At 41.8% G+C, this 27,963-nt stretch overlaps 2 protein-coding genes across 2 annotated transcripts in view; both read left to right on the forward strand.

Moving 5' to 3' along the window:
- LOC103181240 (cytoplasmic dynein 1 light intermediate chain 1) overlaps positions 1-16,672 on the forward strand; it is a 36,805-nt gene extending 20,133 nt beyond the window's left edge. The window contains exons 5-13 of the mRNA XM_007897562.2: positions 579-745; positions 3,438-3,531; positions 4,754-4,889; positions 5,360-5,471; positions 6,026-6,085; positions 8,827-8,868; positions 10,114-10,234; positions 12,341-12,466; positions 15,730-16,672. Of these exons, the coding sequence (XP_007895753.2) occupies positions 579-745; positions 3,438-3,531; positions 4,754-4,889; positions 5,360-5,471; positions 6,026-6,085; positions 8,827-8,868; positions 10,114-10,234; positions 12,341-12,466; positions 15,730-15,839 (968 nt within the window). The 3' untranslated portion in view covers positions 15,840-16,672. The remainder of the gene's footprint in view (positions 1-578; positions 746-3,437; positions 3,532-4,753; positions 4,890-5,359; positions 5,472-6,025; positions 6,086-8,826; positions 8,869-10,113; positions 10,235-12,340; positions 12,467-15,729) is intronic.
- Positions 16,673-20,694: 4,022 nt separating this feature from the next.
- The window catches only part of cmtm6 (CKLF-like MARVEL transmembrane domain containing 6), a 34,467-nt gene continuing 27,198 nt past the window's right edge, over positions 20,695-27,963 (forward strand). The window contains exons 1-2 of the mRNA XM_042346810.1: positions 20,695-20,876; positions 22,652-22,799. Of these exons, the coding sequence (XP_042202744.1) occupies positions 22,659-22,799 (141 nt within the window). The 5' untranslated portion in view covers positions 20,695-20,876; positions 22,652-22,658. The remainder of the gene's footprint in view (positions 20,877-22,651; positions 22,800-27,963) is intronic.

Consider the following 27,963-nt stretch of genomic DNA (forward strand, 5'->3'; position numbering starts at 1 on the left):
GAACGCTAACATGCCGTTCGCCTTTTCAGTTGCTTGTTGCACCTGCAAACTAACTTTTTGAGACTGGTGTACAAGGACACCCAAATCCCTCTGAACACTAACACTATCTAATCTCTTCCCATCTAGAAAATTATCTGTTTTTCTATTTTTTATACCTAGGTGAATAACTTCACACTTCCCCACATTAAATTCCATCTGCCACCTACTCGCCCACTCCCCTGGCCTATCTATATCCCGTTGCAATCTTTTTGCATCATCATCAGAGCTTACTCTCCCACCTAGTTTAGTGTCATCCGCGAATTTAGATACGTTACATTCAATGTCCTCATCGAGATCATCGTTTGGATACTCTTAAGCATGGTGATGGGTTTCCACATGTGTCAGACACCTAGCTGACAAAACAAAGCCATTCAATCTGCTGAAACTTGCCCCTCTAGTGCAATAACTCTTCCACATAGTATCGAACTGTATTCAGAATAATCTAAGACAGTTACACAAATACAGAAGTGATTAATTCAGAATATTAAATGCCATTAATGTCTCAGGTAATTCAAGCCTAACCTGTTTTGTACCTACAGTGGTGAACGACTTTCAGGAATACGAAGAGCCAGGAAAAGAATTACCAGTGTCTCCACAACGAAGAAATACACCAAAGGAAACGAGCGAAGAAAGCGTGGTTTTACCGCTGGGTTCAGACACACTTACACATAATCTTGGCATTCCCGTCCTAGTAGTTTGCACAAAGGTTTGTGTATGAGTAAATGTTACAATTAGGTAACTTTTATTGTTTACTTGAGCAATTTATTCTGACTAGCAATTTAAAAAAACAAAAAAATTATTTTACGGGTGTGGATTGTGGTGGGGGGTGGCGGGGGCGAGGGGGAAGAAAAGGAAATTTGAACGTGCAGAATATTTTTAGAAATGTAGGTTTTAAAAGAAGTATTCATAACATAGTAGTGAGTATCTCTGCTTTGATTCCCACCCCAAGTTGCAGTGGATCTTTCTGGATAGTACTTTGCAGACCTATTGCTGCTTGTTCTAATCTGATTTCTGATGAATGCCATGATAGGTAACCAATTTTGTATTGTGAAGCAAGGTACACGAAGATTACGCAAAGCTGTTGAGCCACGGTGATTGATTGTTCATAATGAGAATCCCAAAAAGTCATGATTGCTGTTGCTGAAATGCAAGATAACATTTGGTCCATAATAATTATTAATCCTTGTAAGCAGGCAACTCAGTAATTGCTCAAAAATATGCTCTGTATACCAAACTTCTTATACTTACACATTTTAATGAATAATCCACTTAATTAGCAAACAATGCGTCCATTTCGCTGAGTTCCAGTATATGAAGTACTTTTGTTTTGCAAACTTTGGTGTAGTATACCAGCAGGTTGGAAAAGTGAGGAAGAGAAAGCACAGTGGCTGAGTGCCAATGTTACCCTAAATTTTGGGGGAAAAGTCTAGATTTTTAAGAGAAGGGAGACTGCAAAGTAAGGGGTTCCAGAGTCTTGAGTTCTGGGAGAGTAGTTTCTGGAAGAGACTGTTATGATTACAGCACAGCAAGGATGCAGGAGAGAGTCAAAGTGTATAGGCTTATACGGGTAGCTTGCAGGAACAAAAGATAAAAGTTTGGAGAACTATAATATTGATAAAATAGAGAGAGAATGGAATGATGGTTCTAGATCAGGACAGTGTAGGGCAGGATGCATCCCTCCTGGCAGAGATTGTTGTTATTCGAACAAATATCTCTGGAATTTCCATGTATAGGTGGAATGTATGGAACTTGTTTGTTTTGGAAACTCAAGGACGATGGGCTGATCCTTTCAGATCAAACTAGAAATTTGATTTCCCACAAAACAGAGACGGTTACTGGAGTTTAATTTCTGCAAATGTTTGGCTTTGTCTTGATGCAATTTTTATTTTTAGCCATGATGTAGCTTCATCAGTTTGGCTTCGTTGGTAGCACACTGAGTCAGAAGGTTGTGGGTTCAATTTCCACATTGGAACTTTGAACTCAGTTTAGGCTAACGCTCCAATGCATTGCCGGAGTCCCTGATCTTTGGATGAGATGTTGAATCGAGGTCCTGTCTGCCGGTTCAGTGTCAACCTCGTCTCCTTCCTTCCGAAGGGCTTACATGTTCGATGCTGAACAACAAATGTACTCAAAATGTAGAGTATTAGAATCAAGGTTTATTTCAAGTAACAAGATCAGGCTACATAAAAGTGACGATAGCATTAGGATTCTCTGACTGTTCTGGTCCCTTCAGACTTCCCTCTCGACTGTTCAGCTCCCCTCAACTCCTACATCCTCAGTCTGTTCTGCTCCCTTCAGGCCTACATTCTCCCAATCATTGCTGGAAAAACCTCTTCCTTATATCCAAAAGTATCCTAGACTTGTTTTTCTACGGAACCCTGAGAACTTCATGATCTGATTCCTACGAGGCACGAAGTTATCAATGTCGACTTATTGCCAAGGACCTCTTTATCTTTTTCCTTGAGCCTCCGTAACTTCACACATTCCTCTGGGTGCCTTGTTTGAATGTTATGATCAACAAATGGTTTATTTATTCCACATGGCCTTCTCTGTGTCTACTGTGGTTAACTGTTGCAGTGCCAATACATCTGACATTCAGGTGGACGTTAAAGATCCTATGGCACTATTTGAAAGAGGAAGAAGTTTCTTGCAGTTTTCTGGCCACCAATCCCCCAGATAAATGTTTGTTTGTAGGACATTGCAATGAACAAATTGGCTTTCTCATTCGCCTACTTTACAGTAAATCCTGTGAAATGTTTTGAGGTGTCTCAATGACGTAAGGTGCTACCACATGCAAAGATTATTATTATTATAAATTGAAAGAAAAACTGAAATCGATAAATACAGGGTAATCTGAGAAAACCTAATTTAGACCATATCAACACATCTAAAGCAAATTTGTTTTTCTCCTGACTCAAAGCCACTTTGACTAATAACCGCAGTATTCACCAAAGACAAATTACATTTGTACAGGGCTTTTCACTTCAGATGGATGTCCCAAGCACTGGACAGTTGATGGTTTGCACCTGAGCTGGGGGTTGGAATCGAAGGGTGTATTGGGGTGAGAGGGTGTTCGGAGGAATGGTCAAAGAGGAAGTTGAGACGGGCCTTGAAGGAGGCAAGGTGGTAGGGATTCCAGGATGAAATTCCAGAGGATGGGGGCGGAAAAGCTGAAGACCCAACTGTCAATGGTGGGGTAAATTTACATTAAAATTCACTGTCGTAACCTCCATCTGCAATACAGTTTTCCATTTTTTTTCCACATGGAAAGAGGTGATACAATGATTACTGGAGACTTGGAGTATTCACTTCTGACACTGAGCTATTATACCCAGTACATCAGAGAACTGAGTAGAGGTCTAAAGGCTGTGTTACATTGTGTGTATTTTTATTTACAGTGTGATGCCATTGGTCTCCTAGAAAAGGAACATGACTACAGAGATGAACACTTTGACTTCATTCAATTAAATATTCGCAGATTTTGCCTAAAATGTATCCTTTACTCTGCTCTCATTAGAAATTGTGTGCTTTTTCATTCTCTTCAGTATTGAATATGACATAAAAAATCAAAATGTGGAAGTGATATACAAATATAATACAACAAATTTACATCGATATAGCACCTTTCACGTCAAGAGGAGTCCAGGGTTTGGACTTTATATCTTAAAAGAACCTTTATAAATCTGTTTTCTTCAGTATCCACCAACTACAACTGTGTTCACCACCAGATTTGCAGATTCTATTTACACTATCCCACAAAGCTCTTCACTTCTCTAAGAATCAAAAGATTTGTTGCTGTAAAGGAATCACTTCACAAAAGGTGGTTTACAGTTCCCATTACATAGTAATATAGTAATATAGAAAGTAATGTTTTGGAAAAGAAAGTTCTGCCTTTGATGCTAATATTATTTTGTAATACTCAGTTTTATGTACTATGAAGTATTTTAGAAAAAAATTCCTTTCATTTTCAAATCTTATACATCCAAGAAGGTTGAAATGCATGCTATCCTAAGTAGAATTTACGTAAGATCTGCAAATGACACCAAATTTGATAGCGCATGTTTTAATACTAACCAGGTCAAAAAAATTATTTTACAATGTGTTATTCCATAGTTCATTGAATTACTTCATTGTACAATTCTCCATAGAGATCCAACACGAGTATGATTTTCAAGCACTGTTGTTTTGTTTGAGTTTTGTACGAAAGGTAACTTGTTTTCCAGATCATAATCATCTAAAATTATTGTTGTCTGGGTGATATGTTGCCCAAGCTTCAGGGTTTCCACCTCTAGCTGTATTCAAACTAGATATTCAATTCACAAAATCTAGAGTTCTGAATAAGATTGTACCTCTATTTAATAGAGGTCAAGGCACAGATTAAATTGATCTTTCTTATGCATGATCCCTTATGTGACTGAATGTTGATTGCAACATATACTTCAAAAATATCACCGGAATTGACACACCTTTTCAATAGTTTCAAGAAACAAAACAAAAGTGTTAAATATGGTTAAATATTTGCAGTTTTTGAAACTAATACAGTTAAGTAAGTAGAGCTGGGAATGATGATCTGTAGTCGGAACTGACCATTGATAACTTGTGTAACGAGTCATCTGCTTTGTCATTTTCTATGTGCAATAATATCTGGTGATTTTAGAAATTGGTTGTTGCATGAGAGTTTTCTTCTGTTTTTTCCTTAATTCAGATGTTTTAGATGGTGCAGCACTTATTTACACTTCACTAAAAGAAAATAAAAATATTGATTTAGTGTATAAATACCTTGTCCATAAATTGTACGAGTTTCCTTTCCATTCATCAGTACTAGTCGTGGAAAAAGACGCAGTGTTTATGTAAGTCTGAAGCTTATTGCAACCATTGGGTTCTGATTATGTACGCTAAGTATTCTTTTACTAATAGGTAGTGTCCTTGAAGTGGAAACTATAAATTTACATTTATTTGGAATTGTTATCAATTCCATTTGCTGTCACCAAGTTATTTTTCATCTTGTTCAGTTCTAGGATGCTCACACTAGGTGGAATTTGAGTTCTTACACTGTTTTAATGATTGCTTTTGATAAGGGTAAAATGGATCTAGTAGTACAACAACTTGCATTGTATAATGCCTTTCATCAGAATAGCGTCTCAGAGAAAAATTCCAGTTGCACTGCACCATAGCAAACTGATTCTAGAAGAAAAGTGTAAGAAGGCTGCTGTTTGCAGTTGCTATAATTTATTTTTGTAGCAGATAAATCTACTTTTTAGGTCTGGTTTTCCTTCATACTATGCTTTGTTATGAAAGATTGATGCATGTTTTCATATAGTCCAGCAGGGTGGGACAATGAAAAGAAAATCGGAATTTTGCACGAGAACTTCCAATCCTTAAAAGATGATGACAATTTTGAAGATATCATTAGCAAGCCTCCAGTAAGAAAGGTAACTTGTTTTCCAGACCATAATCATCTAAAATTATTGTTGTCTGGGTGATATGTTGCCCAGGCTTCAGGGTTTCCACCTCTAGCTGTATTTAAACTAAATATTCAATTCACAAAATCTAGAGTTCTGAATAGGATTGTACCTCTATTTAATAGAGATCAAGGCACAGATTAAATTGATTTTTCTTATGCATGATGCCTTATGTGACTGAATGTTGATTGCAACATATACTTTAAAAAATCACCGGAATTGACGCACCTTTTCAGTGGTTTCAAGAAAGTAATAAAAATCTGAGGTGATATCTACAGAAAAGGCTGATGTAACAAATAGTCATGTTTGCTCTAGAAATTGCACATTTTTCTAGGTGTCTGACTCATGCAGAAAGCCCATCACCATGCTTAACAGTATCCAAACCAAACTTTGTTCCAAATATGTATGCAAACTACCCTTGTAAATTTCACTATATGCAAAAATTACCAAATCTAAGGATTTTTATTAATACAACTCATCACATCACTTATGTATTATAGGTTAACTTTTATTTTTTCTTATAGTTTGTGCATGAAAAGGAGATTTTATCAGAAGATGATCAAGTTTTTCTTATGAAGCAACAGGTAAGATACAGGACTGCCCTGTTATATATAGCATGTGTTTTGGATGCATAAAATTAGGCGTGACATAATATGCCGACGGAAAAATGGGCCGCTTACTGGTCATCCTGTTCCAGGGTGGGGAGGAAGTAAGCAGGGTCTCCCTGGAGCTGAATTGGCTCCAAGGTAACATGTTTGACAATGGAATGTCAGAATCAAGCTATTTTTCTGTGGTGATCTCAGTAGTCCAGTTCCTGAGCCTGGCTGTACGCCAGGGCACTGCTAATGACAGGCTGGTTCATCGACAGGACTTGGAAGGGCAGACCAGTCACCTGGAGGCAGGGATTTTTTCCACACAGTTTCCGTTAATTTTGCAAGCTAAAGCCCTAACGGGTAGGTACTGCACTTCTCGTAATGACTAGACACCTGCATAACAAGTGAATTTGTGTTCTCGTGAGGCACCTTGTAATGCAATTGCCCTGTTATAGTTAATACATTTTTTTTGATTTGTGAAAGGTTCAGACTCTTTGAGTTTGATCTTAGCTTTATACTGAGAGTTTTTCCCCTGATATCCTCTGGAGGCAAACTCATATTATGAAAGCAGAACTCGTAAAGCAAATTCATAACGTGAAAGCAGAATAAAGTGAAGTCAACTATGAAAGGTATTTTATGAGAAGGGTTACTGAAATAGTTACTGAGCTGTTTGTCAACACTTTGCTTAAAACCAAATCCAGTGTGCCTACATCAGTGCACCATGCAAAATATTCATGGATATTTGCAAAGTAAGAATTGGTAGTGGTTCCCCTGCTTAGATTATTTTGATGGTCATTAACAATCCAACCCAAGAAAAGTCTCCAGGATCTTTTTAGTCTGTTGCCAGATTTGCAAAGCAATGAAATTCCTAACTCAGGAGATCTGGTTGAACAGGTTGGGATCTGGTTGTTCTGGTTTGCTAACCTCATTAAGGGCATCCAACTCTTGTATGGGCGGAACTGACAAAGAGGCCTCCAATTTTGGTGTCCTGAAAGAGGAGTTGGAAAGAGGAGAAAGGCAGAAAAGAGCAGCTTTGCCTGCCATTACCTCAATGCCTCCTAGGGCACATATACATAGGCCCCTTTGAGTGGGTGCACAGATGGACTTCAATGTGGTAGGATCATCCTTGGTATCCCCCTAGTTCTATTTTATGTTTTGTCTGCCACTTTTGATTCAACATACATTGTACTTTGGGTTCCTCCACCAGGGTTGTAGGGAAGCTGGGAAACAGTTTGAGCTCCAAAAGAAGTCCATGCTGACCCATTGACAAATCGCCATCTCTTTGCCTGACTTTGGCACAGTGCTCGCACATGGGGCCTCTTGTGAAAGCAACTAATGCAATGCAACTTTCTTCCTCAAAAAATGCTGAGCTATGTGGATTAGGGCTAGGATGGTCAACTCCCCTCTCCTATGCTGCAATTGGATATGTGACGAATGGTGTCATATTAGTATTGCACATTCCGCATGATTGTCGATCATGTACCAGTCAACTCAGCAATGTACAGTATATGGGCACCCAAGGTGGAATTGATGTTGTTATTCAAGCTTTGCAAGTAGCACTGATAAAAATTTTCAGGCGAGGCACAAGTTCTTTCTGTGCATTGAATCACCTTTGTCTGCAAAGCCTGACTATCCTCTTTGGGTGGGGTGGGGGAAGAGTAAGCACAATCCTTTCAGAGCTGATCAGGCTCTGGTGGTAATGTGCTTGATAACAATGGCAGAATCGAATCAACCCTCTATGGTGGTCTCAGTAGTCCTATTCCTGAGCCAGATGTACTACAATACTGTAGGGTACACCTGACGACGGACCAGCAAAGCTGGCTTATCCGCAGGACTTGGAAGTGCAGACCGGTCGCTGGGAGCAGGGAATCTTCCCACTTAACAAAGCTCCTGTTAACCCTGCAAGCCAAAGCGCTAACTGTCCTAGCTGGACAAGCAGCTTGCCAGACAGTCCTCTCCAATCCAGTTTTAGTTGGTTAAACTTCAGCAATACTGTAGCACATACTGTGGGTTTCACAAGCCAAGGCTCTTTCCAACCTGTGTTTAATACTCTGGGGATTATCACAAGATTGGTTTGGATGAGGAAGGCCCTTTGGCCCATCCGATTCATCCTTCTAAAACACTCACCCTCCCTCCTGCCCCATCACAGCATCAAGCATGCTTTTTAAATGAATTTTGTGTCCTGTCTCTACCACCTTTCCTGACAACCTGTTCCTGTCATTGGTTACTGTAAGCAGGGCGCGTCCCTACAGGAAGAGAGCTCACATTCCATCCACGCAATTTTCCATGTTAACAACAACAAAATTACAATTGTATAGCACCTTTCACGTCAGGAGGACATCCCAAGGCACTGGACAGGCAGTTTGATTAATCAATTAATTAATTAATTAATTGATTGATTAAGTTAATGAATTAATTAATTAGTTGGCATATGTAAGTGTAACTCTCTCTGGCTTGGATACTCTTAAGCATGGTGATGGATTTCCGCAAGTGTTAGATACCCAGTCAATCAAAATAAATCTCGAGCTTGTACTGCCATTGGAATATTTGAGTCTATGGGGACAAATCTCATGGTTTATAAACTTGCTGTTTTAATCTAATATTAAGTGTTCTGGGACGCAACCCTGCGTGAAGGGCGCTATATAAATGCAAGTTACTTTGGATTTAGTTTGCTGCTTCTGTATGTGTCTTATTCAGAGATTTCTGAAATATTACTTTTTTTTATTTTGCAGTCTTTCCTAGCAAAACAGCCACTCGCAACAGGAAGACCAGTGGTAACTATACAGTTTGACATTGTGCATATGTTTGTCTCTTTCCAAATTCAAATGACAGAAGAACCTCTTGTTTTTCCCTTCTTTCTCTTTTCTTCTCCCACGTCACTGGAATTTCAAAACTCCCAATTCAAACACTGGGTGCATTGGTTTTCAAATTGGTCACCTCAGGCAAGCAAAATTCTAATCTGGAGGGCTGAAACAAATGTGTTAAATCTCCACTACTCAATCATGAAGAAAATAGTTCTCAGTGTAGTAAAGCTTCTTTTTGGGCAGCTATGCTATTCACAAAGCAGTTGTAGCTCTTCTTCACTGTTCTACTTTCTGAATTTATGGAATCCACTAACTGGAAGCAATTTTGCTGCTTTATAACCTGTTTATGGATGTAAAACTGTTCATTTTTGCCCTCACTTAATCAATAAACACATAAACCCCTTGTAGTTCTTGATAGAAATCGCTCCAATACGATTCGAGGGAATGACATTTACTGAATTGATTAATTAAAAAAATTCAATTGTCTTCATCAGAAATTGGATGCAAAATGTCTTTGAGGTTGTAGTTTTCAATTGCTGGTTATAGAAAAGTTTTCAAATCGTCCATATTAAAAAAAAAGCGGTGTTCATTACAATTCAGTCAATGAGTAAATAATTCTGAGAACCAGCAAACCAGTTTCATTTGTTTTCTGAGTACATAAACCCAATTATGTTTTAATGTCCATCAGCTGGTACTCACTTGTTGGAATGAAATCGATCTTCCGTGGTGGTCTTGGTAGTTTGTTCCTGAGCCAAGTGGGTCCGCAGAATTCCGGGGTACTGCTGATACCAAACCAGCCAGCCTGGCTCAAAGGCGTAAACCCGATTAAATTTTAATGTCCATCAGTTGGCACCCACTTGCTTCATGTCCCCTGTCCTATCATCAGCAGGTGGGCTATTAGTCTATTTGCCCCCACACTTTGGAACTCTGTCTCAGAGTTGCTCAAGACCTTCTTCTTCGTCCACATTTTTGGTCATCTTTCCCCTCGAATGAGATTTTGTACAAGCAGCTAATATTTTAAATGTATAAATAAAGCCACACTATATTTAACAAAGACATTAGGTTCAATAATGTTATAAATGGTTCAATGGTAGTGTAGTGTAGCTGACTTTTTAGTTTGAATTTAGATCAATAGTTTATCAACCAGGGTAAACCTCGGAATTTGTAGCCACATTTCTTCAGCCTAAATAGTGCTTACTGATTGTTTTTGCTCAGGATCCTTCAGCAAGAATGCCTGGAAGCTCTCCCAGGACACCAAGTCGATCTGGAGCTGGCAATGTTGTTAACGTAACTCCTATTTCTGCAGGAAGTAAAAAGATGGATCCCAATATCAAAGGTAAAGAAAACTTGGGAGTTGTTGGTCCACTAATACTGAAAATCTTTTGACCATTCAAAATGAAAATGTACTTGTTTTAAGGAAGTTAGACAAATGTTGCTATATATTTTTAAAACTTGAGATACATATATAGAGATTTGATTGTCCCTCTTTGCCTGCTTGTCTGACATCAAGGTCTGGATGAGTGCCAACTTTTTGCAGCTGAACATGGACAAGACAGAAGCCATCCTATTTGGCTCCCTTCAACATCTGCTCAACTTTGATTCTGAAATCCTTAACCTTCCCACCTATCCCTCAGGTTCACTGAACCTGTATGTAACCTTGGCATCAGGGTTCGATACCCAGTTATCCTTTCTGTGTTCAAATCTCTTCACTTCCTGGCACGTCCCTACCTGTCTGTTCATATGCCACTCCACTACCCGTTGCCTTCACTGGCTTGAGTCTTTTGCGCGTCCCTCTTTCCCTGTGCTCCTCCATTGGCAGCCATGCTTTTAGCCACAATGCCCCAAATGCTTCGAACTCCCTGCCTTAGTCCCTCCATCTTACAACCTGTTTGCCCGTCATCAAATGACACCTGAAGACTTTCCTTTTCGATTGTGCTTTTGATCATTTCCCCTCCTTCCAGCTCGGTGTCAAACCACACCATTGTTAAGTGCTTTGAGACACTACTAACTTAAAGTGATTTAAATAAATGCAAATTGTTGTATGGAGTCTCGAAATTATGCAACTATACGGAGCCTTTCTGCAATTAGATTAACTTAGTTTTAATCTGGCATTGAAACACTTGTTTATTCCTTGATTTAATCAAGTAATTCTTACACAAAAAGCACAGGTAATACATTGATGTTGTAATAGTTTCTTGCCAGGCTCAACTGGCTCCCTACTCCCAAATCGCCTTTTAAATCCTCATCCTTTGAATCCCTCCACTGTCTTGCCTCCACCGTACCTCAGCAATCTCCTTTGGTCCTACTCCCCCTGCTCGCTCTCTTCTCTACCAATTCAGGCCTGTTTTTTCTCCACACACTATCAGCAGACAAGCAAGCTTTCATTCCCCCCAACTCTGTAATACATTCTTCCAAAATACCTTGCTTGGTCTCTCCCTCACTTTCAAAACCTGTCTAAACGTCTCCTTGATTATACCTTCGGCATCTCCTCCTAGGTTCCACCCAGCTCAGGCTTTACTGTGTCTCTGTAAAGTACTTTGATACGGTTTCCTGTTCTTGTATATGCGCATATTAATGTATTGTGTAGTGTAAAGTTCTGCATAATACACAAAAGCAATGTGGAGTCTTGTAATGTGCTATGAACTGTCAGTTTGCCAGTAGTCATTTTCAATCTACGATTGTTTGTGGGACACTGCTGTGCGCAATTGGCTGCCGCGTTTGCCCACAAATATACAGTCAATTCACTTTACAGTATATCCTGTGAAGCACTTTGGGACGTCTAGAAGACGTGAAAAGCGCTATATCAAATGCAAGGATTATTATTATTAGTCTGACAATGGCTCTATTTTTCCTTGTCATTCCATTGCTTTAGTACAGGTACAAGTCTAGCAGTCGAGTTTGTATCATGCAGTTTATTCATAGATTCATAGAATGTTACGGCACAGAAGGAGACCATTCGGCCCATCGAGTCTGTGTCGGCTCTTTGACAGAGCAGATCACTTTCACTAACCCCAATCACCAGCTTTCTCCCCATAACCCTTATAAGTAATTAATAATAATTAATGTAATAACTTATTAGTTATTACAGTTCCGTATTAATAAACCTGGTTACCAGAAATCAAGTCAGGGCACTTTCTCCAGCATTATATTATTGCTACTCCCCCAACATTGAACACACATGTGCCTAATTTTAGTACCTGACTTCTTTTAAAACATATATTCACAAACTGGCCATTGATGCTGCAAATTCCACTGAGCTAAGACTCATTGACTTGCACAGTTCCATTGTAAATGTGTGATCATTAGCAAAGCCAATTACTCTAAACATTGCTCTAGATTTAAATCTCTTCCAAATCCCACCCCAAATTGTTTTAAACATTAAACAAACACTTTACCATTCTGTTTTAGAAGTTAATAGGATCTTTTTCTTTTGCCCTTCTAGGAGCTGCAAGTGAAGGAGTCTTGGCAAATTTCTTCAACAGTCTTCTCAGTAAAAAGACTGGCTCTCCTGGAGGAGGTAGCAGTGGTGGTGGTGGTAGTAATTTACAAGGATCTGCAAAAAAAGCTGGTAGGTAATTTATAACTGACAAGATTGACTGTGCTGGAATGTTTTGAATCTTCCTGAAAGAATCTTCTCAAATTCTTTTGAAAAATTGCTTTCGCCCTCTGACTCTTGCTGGCTATGTGTTCCCCACCTACTACGAGTCACCATTAGTGGTCAAGCCTTCAGTTTCTACACCCCTAACCTCTTCAGTTTCTGCTACCCACTACACCTTCACCTTGCCCTCTTTAAATCCCACGTAAAAACCACCTCTTTATCTGCACTTGCGGTCATCTCCATCTTCTCCCTCGCTCAGCATTTGACTATGTCATTGTGAAATGCTCTGAGGCATTGTCCTACACGAAGGCACTATATAAATGTAAGTAGTTGTTCTTGTTGGACATAGCACATCAGTATTTGAGGCATTTGTTTTGATCATAAAGAAAAGTAAGTTCCAGTTCAACGCTTCTATCCAGTTGGATGTCAACTAATCAATTTATGACTGCCCTCTTTGAGAGAGATGAGTGAATTTTCCTCCAGTATGTTGTGTTTGGCAACAGAATGTCAGAATGAAGTCAATCTTCCGTGGTGGTTTTGGTAGTTTGTTCCTGTGCCAAGTAGGTTCGAAGGCAGTTTGCCAGACAGAGCTCTCAACAGTCATGTGGTTTTAGCCAGTTAAACTCCAGCAGTAGCTCAATGCACACTCTTAGGATCCCCAAGTGTTGACTCTTGCCAATCTTGCTGGACCTACTATTTGCTGGAATTAGATAAACAAGGTGCCTACCTCTAGGGAAAGATTGCCCACTCTATTCTAGACATAGGAAAATTCCCACTGTAAGTGGTACACATATGTAGAACTCATTGCGTTTGGATAATGTTTAGCATGGTGATGGGTTTGTGCATGTGTCAGACTGACCAATTAAAATCCAACTGAAAGTATGTCTACTTTAACCTTATCAGCACATGCAGTAAAATAAAAGGTTTGATTTAAAAAATATAAGAATTTGCCTTGCCACAAATGGTTGTCGAAGCTGAGTCTGTAGCATTATTTAAAAGGGAATTTGATATTTAATAAAGGAATGGGGAAAGGCAATGGAATATGGGATGCAATATAAATTTCCATTTATATAGCAACTTTCACATTGGGAAGACGCCCCAAGGTGCTTAACCATGGCTGAGCACCCAAGCTGAGAGGTGAGAACTGGGGAGAGAGGAAAATGACCAAAAGAGGAAGATCTTGAGACAGATCTTAAAAAGGATAAGCCAGGTAAGAGGAACTCCAAATTGGAGTTCCAGGGAGTGGGGCAGATAGTCTGAAAGCTCACGTGCTGATGGTGCGGTTGGTAGAGTGGAGGACAAGAAAAAAAGATTGAAGTGATGTAATTATCACATTCCTGAAAATTGCAGTGCAATCCAGTAATTCTGTAAACAACTTACTACACCCTCCCCTGACTTCAACAGAATGGTCGTTAAGTGACAAAGTGTTTTTGGAGCAGCTCGAGTGCTGTGGGATCCAGGTCAATCTCAGACTTAGTTAAGACAATATCCTTATAAAGTGACACTCTCATGTTACACTCAACTGGCAATAAAACAGTCACCATTTGTCTGAAGTCAGATGAGGCCAAATGATAATTATTAAACTGGTTTGGACTTCAGTTTTCACATTGTGTTGTTTTTCACTCCAACGTTAATAATAATATAATAATAATAATCCTTGCATTTGATAGCGCTTTTCACGTCGGGAGGACGTCCCAAAGCGCTTCACAGAACACACTGTAAAGTGAATTGACTGTATATTTGTGGGCGAACGCGGCAGCCAATTGCGCACAGCAATGTCCCACAAACGGTCGTAGATCGAGAATGACCAATTTATTATTGTTTTTGGTTTTGGAGGGATTAACATTCTGTTTCCAAAGTCTGTAAAGTGCTTTGAGTCGTCTCGAAGACGTGATAAGGCACCATATCAAATGCAAGGATTATTATTATTATTTCTCGGAAACAGCTTCAGGAATGTGTTGATTGCTTAGCTTTACAGTTCTGGATCAGCATGATGAGGGAAAGCCAGTTTAAAAAAAAGTGGGAAAATTATGTGTCATATTTCAATGTTGTGTAGAATTTTGAGAAAGAAGCATCTTAGTACAGTTAGGCACTGTGCATAATTGTGCACTTTTATTAGTTGGTGAACAATTTCATTAATTATTAATCTCTTAGGTATCCAAAAATGTAAGCCGGTTAATTTCAGTCTATTGGTTTATATGTACCATTGAACATGATGTACTGTTGGTAATGGATACGCAGAAACAATGTCAAAAGGTTTGCAGTATGCAACACTGTCAGACTTAAATAAAAATATGTACTTTCATTGTGGTTGAATGATCGGTTACCATGGTTTATGGCGTCGTTACCAAATGCTCATTACTTTGACGGCTTGAAAAACAATCCTCTGTCAACCCCTAGTCCTGGATTTGAGGAAGTTTTTGAAATCTTCTCACTGGTGCCATCAGTCTCAAAATAAATATTTTTCACAATTCTTTGCTTTTCCAAAAGCAGGTAACTAAAATTGGTGCCAATACTGTTTGGTGACATGGGTGTGTTGTAAATGCTTCAAACACTGAAGGATAATGTCTACACAATAAGAGCTGTTCTGTAAAACTAACAAAACCAAGAACCTATTGAAAATTACATTTCCACTGTTCTGAAAATATACCATTTATTTCCTTTTTCTTTGCTTCTGAGGTCAAATTTATTTCCTAAACATTGAGGACAAATTTATTTCTGAAACAGTGGAACATTGGCTCAAGAGGAGGTTAAGGGGATTGCTTTTAATTTTACAGAATACTATGAAGCATGACAGCCTGGCAACCTGATAACTCTTCAGAAGCTTTGTAGTTTGGGAAAAACCTTAACATCAACAAGGGAATGGGACATGACCATCACTGCACTCTGCAAAACCATCAAATCTGATTTTCTGGGATGTGCTGAATTCTTGCTACTGCTTGTCAGATCTCCATGATGTAAATTAGTGACAACTTCAGAATACTGCAGCTTTTGAAAGTTGAATTTCACCCCATTTCACTGATCAATGATTCAACAGGGATTCTTCCCACTCAACCCGTTAACTCTACAAGCCAATGCAATAATGGGATAGAGTGGCTCCAGCAGTACAGCAATTGCTACTGCCCGTCTAACATATGCACATGATTAATTTACAATTCAAATTTATTTTAATTTATTTAAGACTTCCATGCTGATTCTGTTCATGAATTGTTTTCTTCCTCTCCCACTTGTAGGTCACAAACCTGTCTTAACAGATGTACAAGCAGAACTGGACAGAATTGCACGTAAGCCAGAAGCTCTGTCTCCGACCCATACGTCCCTAACAGAAGATGAAGCATCGTGAAAAAAAACTGCTGATGGTTTATACTTCTATGTTTTTTGGCTTTGCCTCTCCCTTTTCCTTCAGTGTGTAACTGAGGATCACAAACTGGTTTTGAAGTAAAATGGACTTTAAAAAGTGACAACCATATCTGGCTCTTTCAATGTATGTAAGAAAACTATCAAGAGGGGAATAGAATGCTGCAAAGATGATTCTAGTTGCGGGGGTTTCTCTGAGGGGACAAAGTAAAAGTGATGAATGAAATACTGGGTCTTTGCATTTGTTTAAGTAAAACTCGTTTGCAGCCAGTGCTGGTGAGTTGGTCATATTTGCAAATATGGGACATTAATGTGCTGATTAGTCAATATGGTGCCTGAAGCAAACTATTGAATTTGTCTTGTTGGCCAGATGTATAGGAGGAAAATGCAAGCATGCAAAATACACTTCTGAGAAACTTAAAGATGAATTGGTGGCCAAATTGAAAACTGCAGAAGTGCAACACACTTAACTGTTTAAAGTGCTGAACAAAAGGGGAGAAATGCCTAATTTTGTATAGTAACCCACAATGTTTGTCAACGGCAGTGTTAAAATTACGAAAAGGGGTAGAGCTTAACTGCCTCAAGGAATGTACAGTACTTCAACTTGAACTGATCATTTTTTTGTTCTTGTTGCTGGTTTAGTACAATCTTAACCCCAACCCTGTCTGGTTTCTGTATTGTAGTGCTGTTTCTAATTACAGAAGGATGTAAGGATTGTAATCCTTTCATTAAAGTTGTATTTATTCTCTGCAACAGATCTAAAATATATGTTGGTTCTTTATTTAGAATTTAGAGGAAATTCAATAAATTTTCATTCCCTAAATAATTGTTGTCTTTACACACAAACTTCTAACCCTCTCCGTGAGTCCCCTATAGAGAGGGTACATGGAAGTATTCCAATTAAAAATAAAGTAAGATGTTACAAGGGAGTAAAGTATCTTCAATGAGGTTTCAATATTTCAAAAAGAGAAATACATTCTCAACATTCAGAATCATTACGATATGCCCAGACAAACTGGCATTCAATAGTCTTATGAGGATAAATTATGAATTCTTCACTTTGTACTGTAATCAATTATACTACAAGCTTAAGATAAGACAAAAATTAATCCAACATCATAAAAATAAGAAGCTGAAAGAATGAGACGGAAGGAAAGAAATTGAGTTTGGTCATAAGACGTATACATTTCATTTTAAAGAGGATTTTTATTACATCAAGTCTAAACTCCTTGTGCTATGGAGCAATTATTGTTGTGAAATGACCATTTGTGGGTAAGTGCAAGAGCCATTTGTGAACAGCAAGGTCACAAAAAACAGCCATGCATTTGGTAGAGCAGTTATAAACCCTCATACCTCTAAATAAGTTATATTTGTGTAGCACCTTTCACGTCGGGAGGATGTCTCAAGGGGCTGGAGTACTGACCACTTCATTTTATATTTCTGAAATGTTAATTATTTTAAAATCAACAGTTAAAAGTAGTTGACACTGCCATGAGTCTTAATTTCAACCATAAGCATATAATAATAATAATAATCCTTGCATTTGATATAGCGCTTTTCACGTTGGGAGGACGTCCCAAAGCGCTTCACAGGATATACTGTAAAGTGAATTGACTATATTTGTGGGCGAACGCGGCAGCCAATTGCGCACAGCAATGTCCCACAAACAGTCGTAGATTGAAAATGACCAATTTATTATTGTATTTGGTTTGGGAGGGATTATTATTAGACGTGTGGAGTAAGGAAACTTGCCCAAAGTTTCGCCCTCTGCCTGGAATTGAACTCAGGTCTCTCGCTTGCAAAGCGAGTGCTCTAACCACTGAGCTACAGGACTCCACAAGTATACATTTCATTTTAAAGAGGATTTTTAAGTCAGAGAAAGGAAAAGCAGCAAGTTACACAATTTCGAAGTGAGAGGGGAAAAATAAGTTAAAATAGAAGATGGTGATAATATATATATATATTCAATGTATTTATTGAATATATATATATAGTATCTATGTATTATTGATAATATATATGTTATATATATATTATCAATGCTATACATTGAATATATATATCAAAAAATTAATGGGTGCTTTGAGAACGAAACAAAATGATAATAATGCTTGCATTTGACATAGTACCTTATCACAGTTTCAAGATGTCTTAAAGCGATTCTCAGAATATACTGAAAAATGAATTGACTATTTTTGTAGGTGAATTGTGCACAGTAGTGTCCACAAACAGTCGTAGATTGAATGACCAAATTATTTTTTTAAAATGTTGAAGGGATTATTACCTCCAGAAAAGCAATCTGCCAATCAACTAACAACCGGGTTCCTACTTATTGCTAGGTGAATAGAGGTGTGTGTAGTAAGAAAACTTGCTATACATTGAATATATATATTGAAACGCTGTACACTGTCCAGCCCCTTGAGACATCCTGAAGTGAAAGGCGCTATACAGATGTAATGTTGTTGTTGTTGCCCAATGTTTGCCCTGCCCAGGAATTGAACCTAGGTCCTCTCGCTTTCGAGGCAGGTGCTCTAACCAACAACAACTAATTACATTTGTATGGCACCTTTCACGTCAGGAGGACGTCCCAAGACAGTGTACCACTAAGCTACAAGACTCCACAAATGATACGCAAAGCGGAAAGTGTTCCTCACGGTGCAGGGGATGATTCTTCTTCAGTAAATATTATGAATATGGGTGTGCCTCCATCACACTCAGTGAAAACTACAGTGGCAGATCAACATGATTGAAAAATGTACACCAAGATTAAATCAAATTGAATTTTAAACTCCTGTATCTTCTACTTGAAGACCAGACCAAGGCATTTTACAATCTTGAGAAATAAGAGACTGGAAGCTAATACAATGAGTTCAACAATAATAAAAAAGCAATTGTGAAGAAACACATATAGGATGATACAGACCTGAGAAGGAACAAGTGACGTCACTTCAGGAGAGAAGTAGCAATGATCATTAATACTAATCCAATAGATCGATGGGTAGATTGCTTTCTGGGGATAATAATCCCTTCAAAAAATTAATAAGATAAAAATAATTTGATCACTCAATCCACGACTGTTTGTGGGACACTGCTGTGTACAATTGGCTGCCACGTTTCGCCCACAAAATATTGTCATTCACTTTACAGTATATTCTGCGAAGAGCTGAGACGTCTCAAAGTCGTGATAAGGTGCTATATCAATGCAAGGATCATTATTATAACTTTGACATCCACATCAGGATTTAAGTTCATAACCCAGACAGACATGCTGGTACACTCTTGAGGGAGTGCTTTTGGTACCTCTGGTCATTTGCTAGGTCCTGGCCTATCTGATACCTACTGTTCACTGGCTTTAGATTCCCTGCTCCAGGTAACACCTTCCAGCAGCTGTCGCCTGAAGCCTCATAGTTTCCTCATCTGCCATCTGGCAGACATGTACCTTCAGGGTGGGGCCCATGGATGTTCTCGAGGGCCGAGTCCAATGCCACTTCTCATGTTTGCCACAAATCCACCTCATCTCTTGATCGACTTTGCAAATGGGTCAGAGAAAACCCCTCCACTGCGATCCCAGGAGCTTGGATTTGGGGGATTGTTGGCCAGGACACTGGGAGAAACTCCATTCTCTGTTTTGAATAGTGCCATGGGATCTTTAATGTCCACCTAAACCTTGATTTAACTTCTCAACCGAACCTCCAACAGTGCAGAGCTCCCCCAACATGTCGTTGGTGTGCGTCGCAGGATTTTGAAAATACAATAAGTAATAATAATAATTGCATTTGATATAGCGCCTTATCACGTCTTTGATACAAAACTAGATTTGCGCAGTGCCTTTCGGGCGGGAGTAGAGGGGGGAGTCGGGAGCTGGGGTGGCGGTGGGGGGGTAGGAGAGTGGCCAAAGGCGCAGTCGAAGAGGAGTCTTGAGACGTGCCTTGAAGGAGGCCGGGGGGGAGCGCTCCTTACGCGTAATAAGTCTTTTTTCACGATTGGAACACACCGCCTTTTAATTCTTAGAGTAAATATCACAGAAAGGGCCCACCCGGAAATCGAAACCTGTTGCCAATCGCTGAAAACAGGGACTAAACGTGTCATAGACCATAATGACGAGAGGAGGAGATAAGAATCCAACACAGAGAGAGTGAGAGGTGGGGTTTCCTTTTCCTTTTCCAAAACAACTTGACCAACTAATTGCAATGATCTCTCGCAACACAGTGCAATGCCATCTCTGATGTGTAGACTTTGCACAATATACTGGAGTGCGTGTCCTCTGCAAATACCCATCTGAGGGGGAGGTGTGAGAGTCAGAGAGAGAGAGAGAGAGTCAGAGAGAGAGAGAGAGGGAGTCAGTGAGAGAGAGAGAAGTCAGAGAGAGAGAGAGGAGTCAGTGAGAGAGAGAGTCAGAGAGAGAGAGAGGGAGTCACTGAGAGAGAGAGAGAGAGTCAGAGAGAGAGAGAGGGAGTCAGTGAGAGAGAGAGAGAGACAGAGAGTCAGAGAGAGAGAGAGTGAGTCAGAGAGAGAGAGAGTGAGTCAGAGAGAGAGAGAGAGAGTCAGAGAGAGAGAGTCACAGAGAGAGAGAGAGAGAGTCACAGTGAGAGAGAGAGAGAGAGAGAGTCACAGAGAGAGAGTCAGAGAGAGAGAGAGAGAGAGAGAGAGTCACAGAGAGAGAGAGAGAGAGAGAGAGAGTCACAGTGAGAGAGAGAGAGAGAGAGAGTCACAGAGAGAGAGTCAGAGAGAGAGAGAGAGAGAGAGTCACAGAGAGAGAGAGAGAGAGAGAGTCACAGAGAGAGAGAGAGAGAGTCACAGTGAGAGAGAGAGAGTCACAGAGAGAGTCAGAGAGAGAGAGAGAGTCACAGTGAGAGAGAGAGAGAGTCACAGTGAGAGAGAGTGAGCGGTAATGCGGAAGTGAAGTGCAGTGAAGCGGAGACAGAGACAGAGCTGCAGCTCCACACCCCAACAGCAGCAGAGTCGGGGCTCGGCCCCGGGCGGCAACTGGGCTTCAGCGGCTAAACCTTTATGTTAATACTATGTAATATAATATTATATATATATATGTGTGTGTGTGTGTATGTATGTGCTGTCAGACCCCGGGCCTGGGGGGGGGGGGGGAGTGAGGAGGAGGGGGTGAGGGGGGGGGGGGGTGAGGAGGGGGGAGGGGGTATTGGAGGGGGTGAGGGGAGGGGGTGGGGGGGGGTGAGGAGGGGGGGAGGGGGTGAGGGGAGGGGGGGGGAGGTGAGGGGGTGGGGGGGAGGGGGGGTGAGGCCGCGATTGTTATGGCGATGTGGGTCTGTGCTGCACTTTTACTCTCTTTCACTTCAACCCTCTCTCTCTCCCCCTCTCCCTCCCTCCTCCCCTCTCCTCCCTCTCCCCCCTCTCCCCTCTCCCCTCCCTCCCTCCCTCTCTCCCCCACCCCTCTCCCTCTCCCCCCCTCTCCCTCCTCCCCCCTCTCCCTCTCTCCCCTCTCTCTCTCCCCTCTCCCTCTCTCCCTCTCCCTCCCTCTCCTCTCTCTCCCCTCTCCCTCTCTCCCCCTCTCTCTCCCCCTCTCTCCCTCTCCCTCTCTCTCTCTCCCTCTCCCCCTCTCTCTCTCCCTCCTTCCCTCCCTCTCCCTCCCTCTCCCCCTCTCTCCCCTCTCTCCCCTCTCCATCCCTCTCTCTCTCTCACTCCCTCCCCCTCCTCTCCCTCTCCCTCTCTCCCCCACCCTCTCCCTCTCTCCCCCACCCTCTCCCTCTCCCTCTCTCCCCCTCTCTCTCTCTCTCCCTCTCCCCCTCCCTCTCCCTCTCTCCCCCTCTCTCTCTCTCCCCTCTCCCTCTCTCCCACCCTCTCCCCCTCTCCCTCTCTCCCCCACCCTCTCCCTCTCTCCCCCTCTCCCTCTCTCCCCTCTCCCCTCTCCCTCTCCCTCACTCTCTCTCCCTCTTTCTTTCTCTCTTTTTTCTCTCTCTCACAGATTTTTCCTTCCGACACCAAAAGCGAAAAAAGGGAATCGATCTCCAGAGCCCAACAACACCGGGAGGGGGAGAGGGGAGAGGGAGAGGGTCTTTAACATAAGGCTGTTGTTGTTGTTGTTGTTATTATTATTATATATAATGTTAGAGTTTGTCGGTCGGCAAATGAATTTGGCCCCAAATATTTAAGCGCCTCTGACGGCTGTTGAGGATTTTCGAGAATCGCCCACAAATTGCTGAGAAAGGAGTCGTTTTTCGTTCCAAACAGTTACTTTCGGTTTCGGGGGGAGAGGGAGAGAAAGAGAAAGAGAAAGAGAGGGAGAGAGAGAGAAGGAGAGAGAAAGGAGAGAGGGAGAGAAAGAGGGAGAGAGAGGGAGAGAAAGAGGGGAGAGAAGGAGAGAGGGAAAGAAAGAGGGGAGAGAGAGAGAGAGAAGGAGAGAGGGAGAGAAGGAGAGAGAAGAAGAGAGGGAGAGAAGGAGGGGAGAGAGGGAGAGAAAGAGAGGGAGAGAGAAGGAGAGAGGGAGAGAAAGAGGGGAGAGAAGGAGAGAAAGGAGAGAGGGAGAGAAAGAGGGGAGAGGGAGAGAAAGAGGGGAGAGAGGGAGAGAAAGAGGGGAGAGGGAGAGAAAGAGGGAGAGAGGGAGAGAAAGGAGAGAGGGAGAGAAGTAGAAGGAGAGAGGGAGAGAAAGAGAAGGAGAGAGGGAGAGGAAAGAGAAGGAGAGAGAGAGGGAGAGAAGGAGAGAGAGAGAGGGAGAGCAAAGGGCAGACTCGTGGCAGACACTGGAGGGTGGTCCTGTCCGGGTGGGGGGGGATCTGATCTTGAGGAGGAGTGATATTTATTTATATTTATTTATGTGTTAAACGGTGAGGGGATGTCGGGCGGACACGAGAACGGGGACGTGGAAGCTTTGCCGAATGTCTACCAAGCGACGACCGAGAGCCTCCCCGCCCAGAGTTGGCTCCGCACCTCCTACCTGCGCAGCAGACTGGGCTTGTTAAAGCTGGCCGAAGTGGTGAGTGAGTTATAACCCCTCGGGTACAGTGGGTGGGGGGGGAGTGGGTGGTGGGTGGGGGGGTGCTCCTTGGTGCTGACCTGACTCCCAGGTGACATGTTTTACTCTGGATTGTGGGATTCGAGCCGGCCCTCTCGCGGTGGTCTCGGGATGGAGCTCCTGAGCCAGGCGGGTCCGCAGCACTCCAGGCTTCCCCCCCCCACCCACCCCCAAATCATTGAGGTTCACGTGTGCGATGACTGCGTTCCCAACTGGGGAAACCGTCCTCGCAATTTCCGAGGCTGATCGTTCAGCCCTTGTTCCTACCATCCCGCCAGCTCATTGGAAGCGACAGGCATTAGGAGCCAATCTTGGGAATACCACTAAATACCAAAATATTTTCGGAGAGGGGAACGTGTTGTATGTTGGTGCAGGTTAATTTCTGATGTCCCCTTGTAATGACTCTCCTCTGGTGTCCCCAAGCCTTGACTCTTGCCAACCAGTGGCTAATGGTCAAATGCTCAAGAATTAGGTAAGCAAAGTGCGTCCTTTTGGGTGGAGAGTTCATATTCTGTTCCAGATAGGGGAATTGTATCTGGTTTGGATGCTCTTAAGCTTGGTCATGGTTCCCACATGTGTCAAACCAAAAACAAAAATGGTTGACCAAAAAAAATGTTTCAACATCCCTATTGATTCTACCTCTCCAGCTTTCTGGTGTAGGTTGTTCCCCTTTCACAACTTTGTGCATGAATAAACACTACCTGATCTGAGTTCTAACAGTTTTAGTTCTGTTTTTAAGTCTGAGACCCCTTGTGATGCATCTCCACTATCCAAATTGACAGTTATTTTTAATTTTTTAAAAATCCCTCAATCAAATCATGTTTATCAATATATTGAGTGGCCATTAACAGTGCAGATCATCATCCAGTACTCTTTCTGTCTTATCACATTCAATTTTCCTTGATGTTCTTCACCCTCATGTAATTCTCAGTGGTGATGCTGTGTCAGTTCCCATGGACCTGCAGTCATTGGCATTAAACAAATAAATTGTGGGGTACTGGTTGCAAGCTACCATTTATTTTTGGGGGGCTTTTGTTCTATTTTTAATAAATGGTGTCTTGCAAAATGGCAGGTGAATTCTGTGATCTAAAAGTTTGGGGTCTAATATCATAATCTCAGCTATACGGATGTCACAGTTAGGAATTGCGTTGGATCTCCCTCCAGCACTTCAAAGAATGTTAGAAGTGATAAAATATTGCATGTGTCATTAATTGTTCTTGTGGTTGTATGAACAATATTTCCTCCCATGAATAGTTGGATCCAGATTAGAATAAATGTAAACCCTTTCCATTCCATGTGGAGTCCTGTAGCTCAGTGGTTAGAGCACTCGCTTTGCAAGCGAGAGACCTGAGTTCAATTCCAGGCAGAGGGCGTAACCTTGGGCAAGTTTCCTTACTCCACACAGAGTCTAATAATAATCCCTCCAAAACCAAAAACAATAATAAATTGGTCATTTTCAATCTACGACTGTTTGTGGGGCATTGCTGTGCGCAATTGGCTGCCGCGTTCGCCCACAAATATACAGTCAATTCACTTTACAGTGTGTTCTGTGAAGCGCTTTGGGACGTCCTCCCGACGTGAAAAGCGCTATATCAAATGCAAGGATTATTATTATTATTCACTTTACAGAATATTCTGTGAAGCGCTTTGAGATGTCTTGAAGATATGATAAGGCTCTATATCAAATGCAAGGATTATTATTATTACTATGTACAGCAAAAACTCCCTCTAATCTTTCACTAAATGGCCATTTTTGCGCAACTATTTTTCTCTTTCCCTGAAGTTTGATGGTAGGCACGCTGTACAATTTTCAAGTTTAGACTGGGCTATTCTTCAAACTACTTTAACTCTCACTCTTCACTATCAAAACCTTAATGATGATCTATCTCACCGTCACCCAAGATTCTGCAGGTCAATTTGTGACAATGGTGATGAGGATCCCACAATTTCTGGATTGTGGGGATGTAATTCTTGAGATTTGATTCATGTGGTTGAGGTAGATCTTGCCTGAAGCTGGAGGAAACCAATCTCATTTCTTGTGAAGTCTGCATCAAATGCTTGGCGATGTCAAATGACCAACTGGTGACTATCCAGCTTAGAGATGTTGTAAGCGGGATCTTCTTGTAGCTGAACTCGCTCCAACGTGACGTGTTTTGCAACAAAATATCAGAATTAAGATGACCCTCTGTGGTGGTCTTGCTAATCCAGTTCCTGAGCCAGATGGGTCTGCACTGGGAGCAGGGACTCTTCCCACTCAGCTCCTGTTATTCCCTGCAAGACAAAGCCCTGACGGGTACAGTGGTCCTCGCTAGATAGTTTGGTTTGCATACTCTTAAGCAATGGAGACACCCGGCTGACGCCCAAAAAGGAGACACCCGGCTGACGCCCATTTGAAAGTTGCAGAACAAGTCCTTTGCTGAGAGCTAATTTTGTTCAGTTGAAAGTCAACCAGACCGAGGCCCTCCTGCTTGGCTCCCGTCAGCGCCTCCTCACCTCAGGCACTGACAGCATCACCATCCATGGTGGCACACTCCACCTTACTAAGCCAGTCTGGAACCTTGGCGTCTTGTTTGACCCTCAACTATCGTTTCTACCCCACATCTGCGTCATAACCTGTTCTGCCCTCCCCCACCTCCGCAACGTCGCCCGGTTCCGCCACTGTCTCACACCGCAGGCCGTCGAAACCCTCATACACACATTCATAACATCCAGGCTCAACTATACAAAGCCCTTGTTTGTCGGCCTCCCTAGCTCGTCCCTCCAGAGGCTGCAGATCATCCTGAACTCTGCAGCCTGTGTCCTCTCCCGCACCAAGCTCTGCGACTCTTATCGCCCCCATCCTCACCCGACTCCACTGGCTTCCCATCGCACAGAGGATACAGTTCAAGATTCTAGTCCTCACCTTCAAAGCCCTCCATGGCCTTGTTCCCCCCTACCTCTGTGACCTCCTAACCCTCTACCATCCTGTTCCCTCACTCCGCTCAGCGGGCTCTGGTCTGCTTCACGTCCCCCTCCTCGCTCGCCCCACTATTGATAGAATGGAAATTATATGTTATAAGACTTCTTTTTGCAGGGAATTGCTCATGTTCCTTTCCCCATCAGTGGCCCTAACAACACTCTTTACACTAAACTGTCCTGAAGGTTACTTTCCAAATGTAAATAGTAGTAATCTAGTTAGATTTGGTGGCCCTTCTGTGTTGGAGGAAACCAAGGTTCATCAATTGATTTTATGAAATCATTGTGTAAACGATAGAATCTAAACCTTTTAACAGTCAGAGCAGGAATACAACCTCGCTATTACTGAAGAAATGTCACTTTGTGTTTATTTTTAAAAAGAGGTTTATTGTCCCGGGTGAAATTTATATTCCATACACATCGGGTAAAAAGAAAAAGCCAGTTATATAGAAGCTTCTCTCCAAAGAGTTCTTTTAGTGATGACCAGGCAGCAGGATCAAAGGGGCCACCAAATGTTTGTACAACAGTCTGAAATCGGCAAACATGTATCGATTGGTTGGGAATCTGTGTTTTTATTTAGCATTGAAATTTGTGTGGTAATAAACGGTCGCTGCCCCTTTCTTTGATTGTAATGTTGCTGAACTCTATTTTCTCTCTTTAGAAAATAAAGACGTAAATACGTTTATAGATAGTTAGTTTTGCTCAGTTGGTTGCGTTCTTGACTCCAGGCAGAAGGTTCCAGGTGCAAGCCCCCATCTCGAGCGCGTAGTCTAGAATTATTTTTATCGGTCAGCCGGGTGTCTGACACATGCGGGAACCCATCGCCATATGTAAGAATATCCAAACCAAGCTGATAATTCCATGCATCCCACCTACACATGGAAATCCCAGAGATAGATTGTTGGAATGGAATGTACACTCGCTCCTTGGAGGGATGTATCGTCCTTACCTAATTCCAGAAAGTATTAGCCACAGGTTAGCAAGAGCCAAATCTTGAGAACCCCAGAGTGTACGTTGGTGGAATCCCGTCAGCGAAAACCGCACAGCTTACCATTGATATTGCTGTCTGGCAAGCTTTCCTGCTGCTTGTCCAGCTAGGACCACCTTAACCAATAGGGCTTTGGCTTAACAGGAGCTGAGTGGGATGACTCCTTGCTCCTAGTGACTAGTCTGCTCTTCCAGGTTCTACCGATGAGCCAAGTTGGCTCTGCTGTCATCAAAAGTGCCCTGGAATATTACAGTCCATTCTGGCTCAGTCTAGAATGACACTGCAGTGTAATACTGGGCAGCGCTGCATTGCGGGTGGTGGTGTCTTTCCGAGCAACTGTTGAAGCTAAAGTCCCTTTTGACTTCATTTGAATATTACATGAGATTTGAATATCACTACTCAAAAATAGAAGATAGTGTCTGCTGATGATGTGGCAGAATAATTATAGGCATTCTGGCTCATGGCAGTTTGTGGGATCTTGTGTGTATCAGTTGCCCCACAAAAACAGTCACTATACTTAGTGATAACTTACATTTGTTTGTTTTTCTTAGCATCATCATGCTTAGGAGTATCCAAACCAGAGTTCCATACATTCCCATCTACACTTCCTGTTTATTGGAATATAATGGGCAATCTCTCTGTGTAGGGGTGAACCCTGCTTACCTAATTCTGAGAGTATTAGGCACAGGCTGACAGGAGCCAAGGCTTGGGGACCCCATCCATACTGTGTTGGTACTGCTGGTATTTAATCAGCTACACGGAGTCCTGTAGCTCAGTGGTTAGAGCACTCGCTTTGCAAGCGAGAGACCTGAGTTCAATTCCAGGCAGAGGGCGAAACCTTGTGCAAGTTTCCTTACTCCACACGCCTAATAATAATCCCTCCAAAACCAAAAACAATAATAAATTGGTCATTTTCAATCCATGACTGTTTGTAGGACATTGCTGTGCGCAATTGGCTGCCGCCTTCGCCCACAAATATACAGTCAGTTCACTTTACAGTGTGTTCTGTGAAGCGCTTTGGCACGTCCTCCCGACGTGAAAAGCGGTACATAAAATGCAAGGATTATTATTTATTATTAAAACTGCAAAGCTCTGTCTGGCTGCTTGTCCAGCTAGGACCACTCTCTTCTTACAGGGTTAACAGGAACTGAATGGGAAGAATTCCCTGCACCATTCCTACTG

This window comes from Callorhinchus milii, unplaced genomic scaffold (genome assembly GCF_018977255.1).
Source record: "Callorhinchus milii isolate IMCB2004 unplaced genomic scaffold, IMCB_Cmil_1.0 Scaffold2, whole genome shotgun sequence".
Lineage (NCBI taxonomy): Eukaryota > Metazoa > Chordata > Chondrichthyes > Chimaeriformes > Callorhinchidae > Callorhinchus > Callorhinchus milii.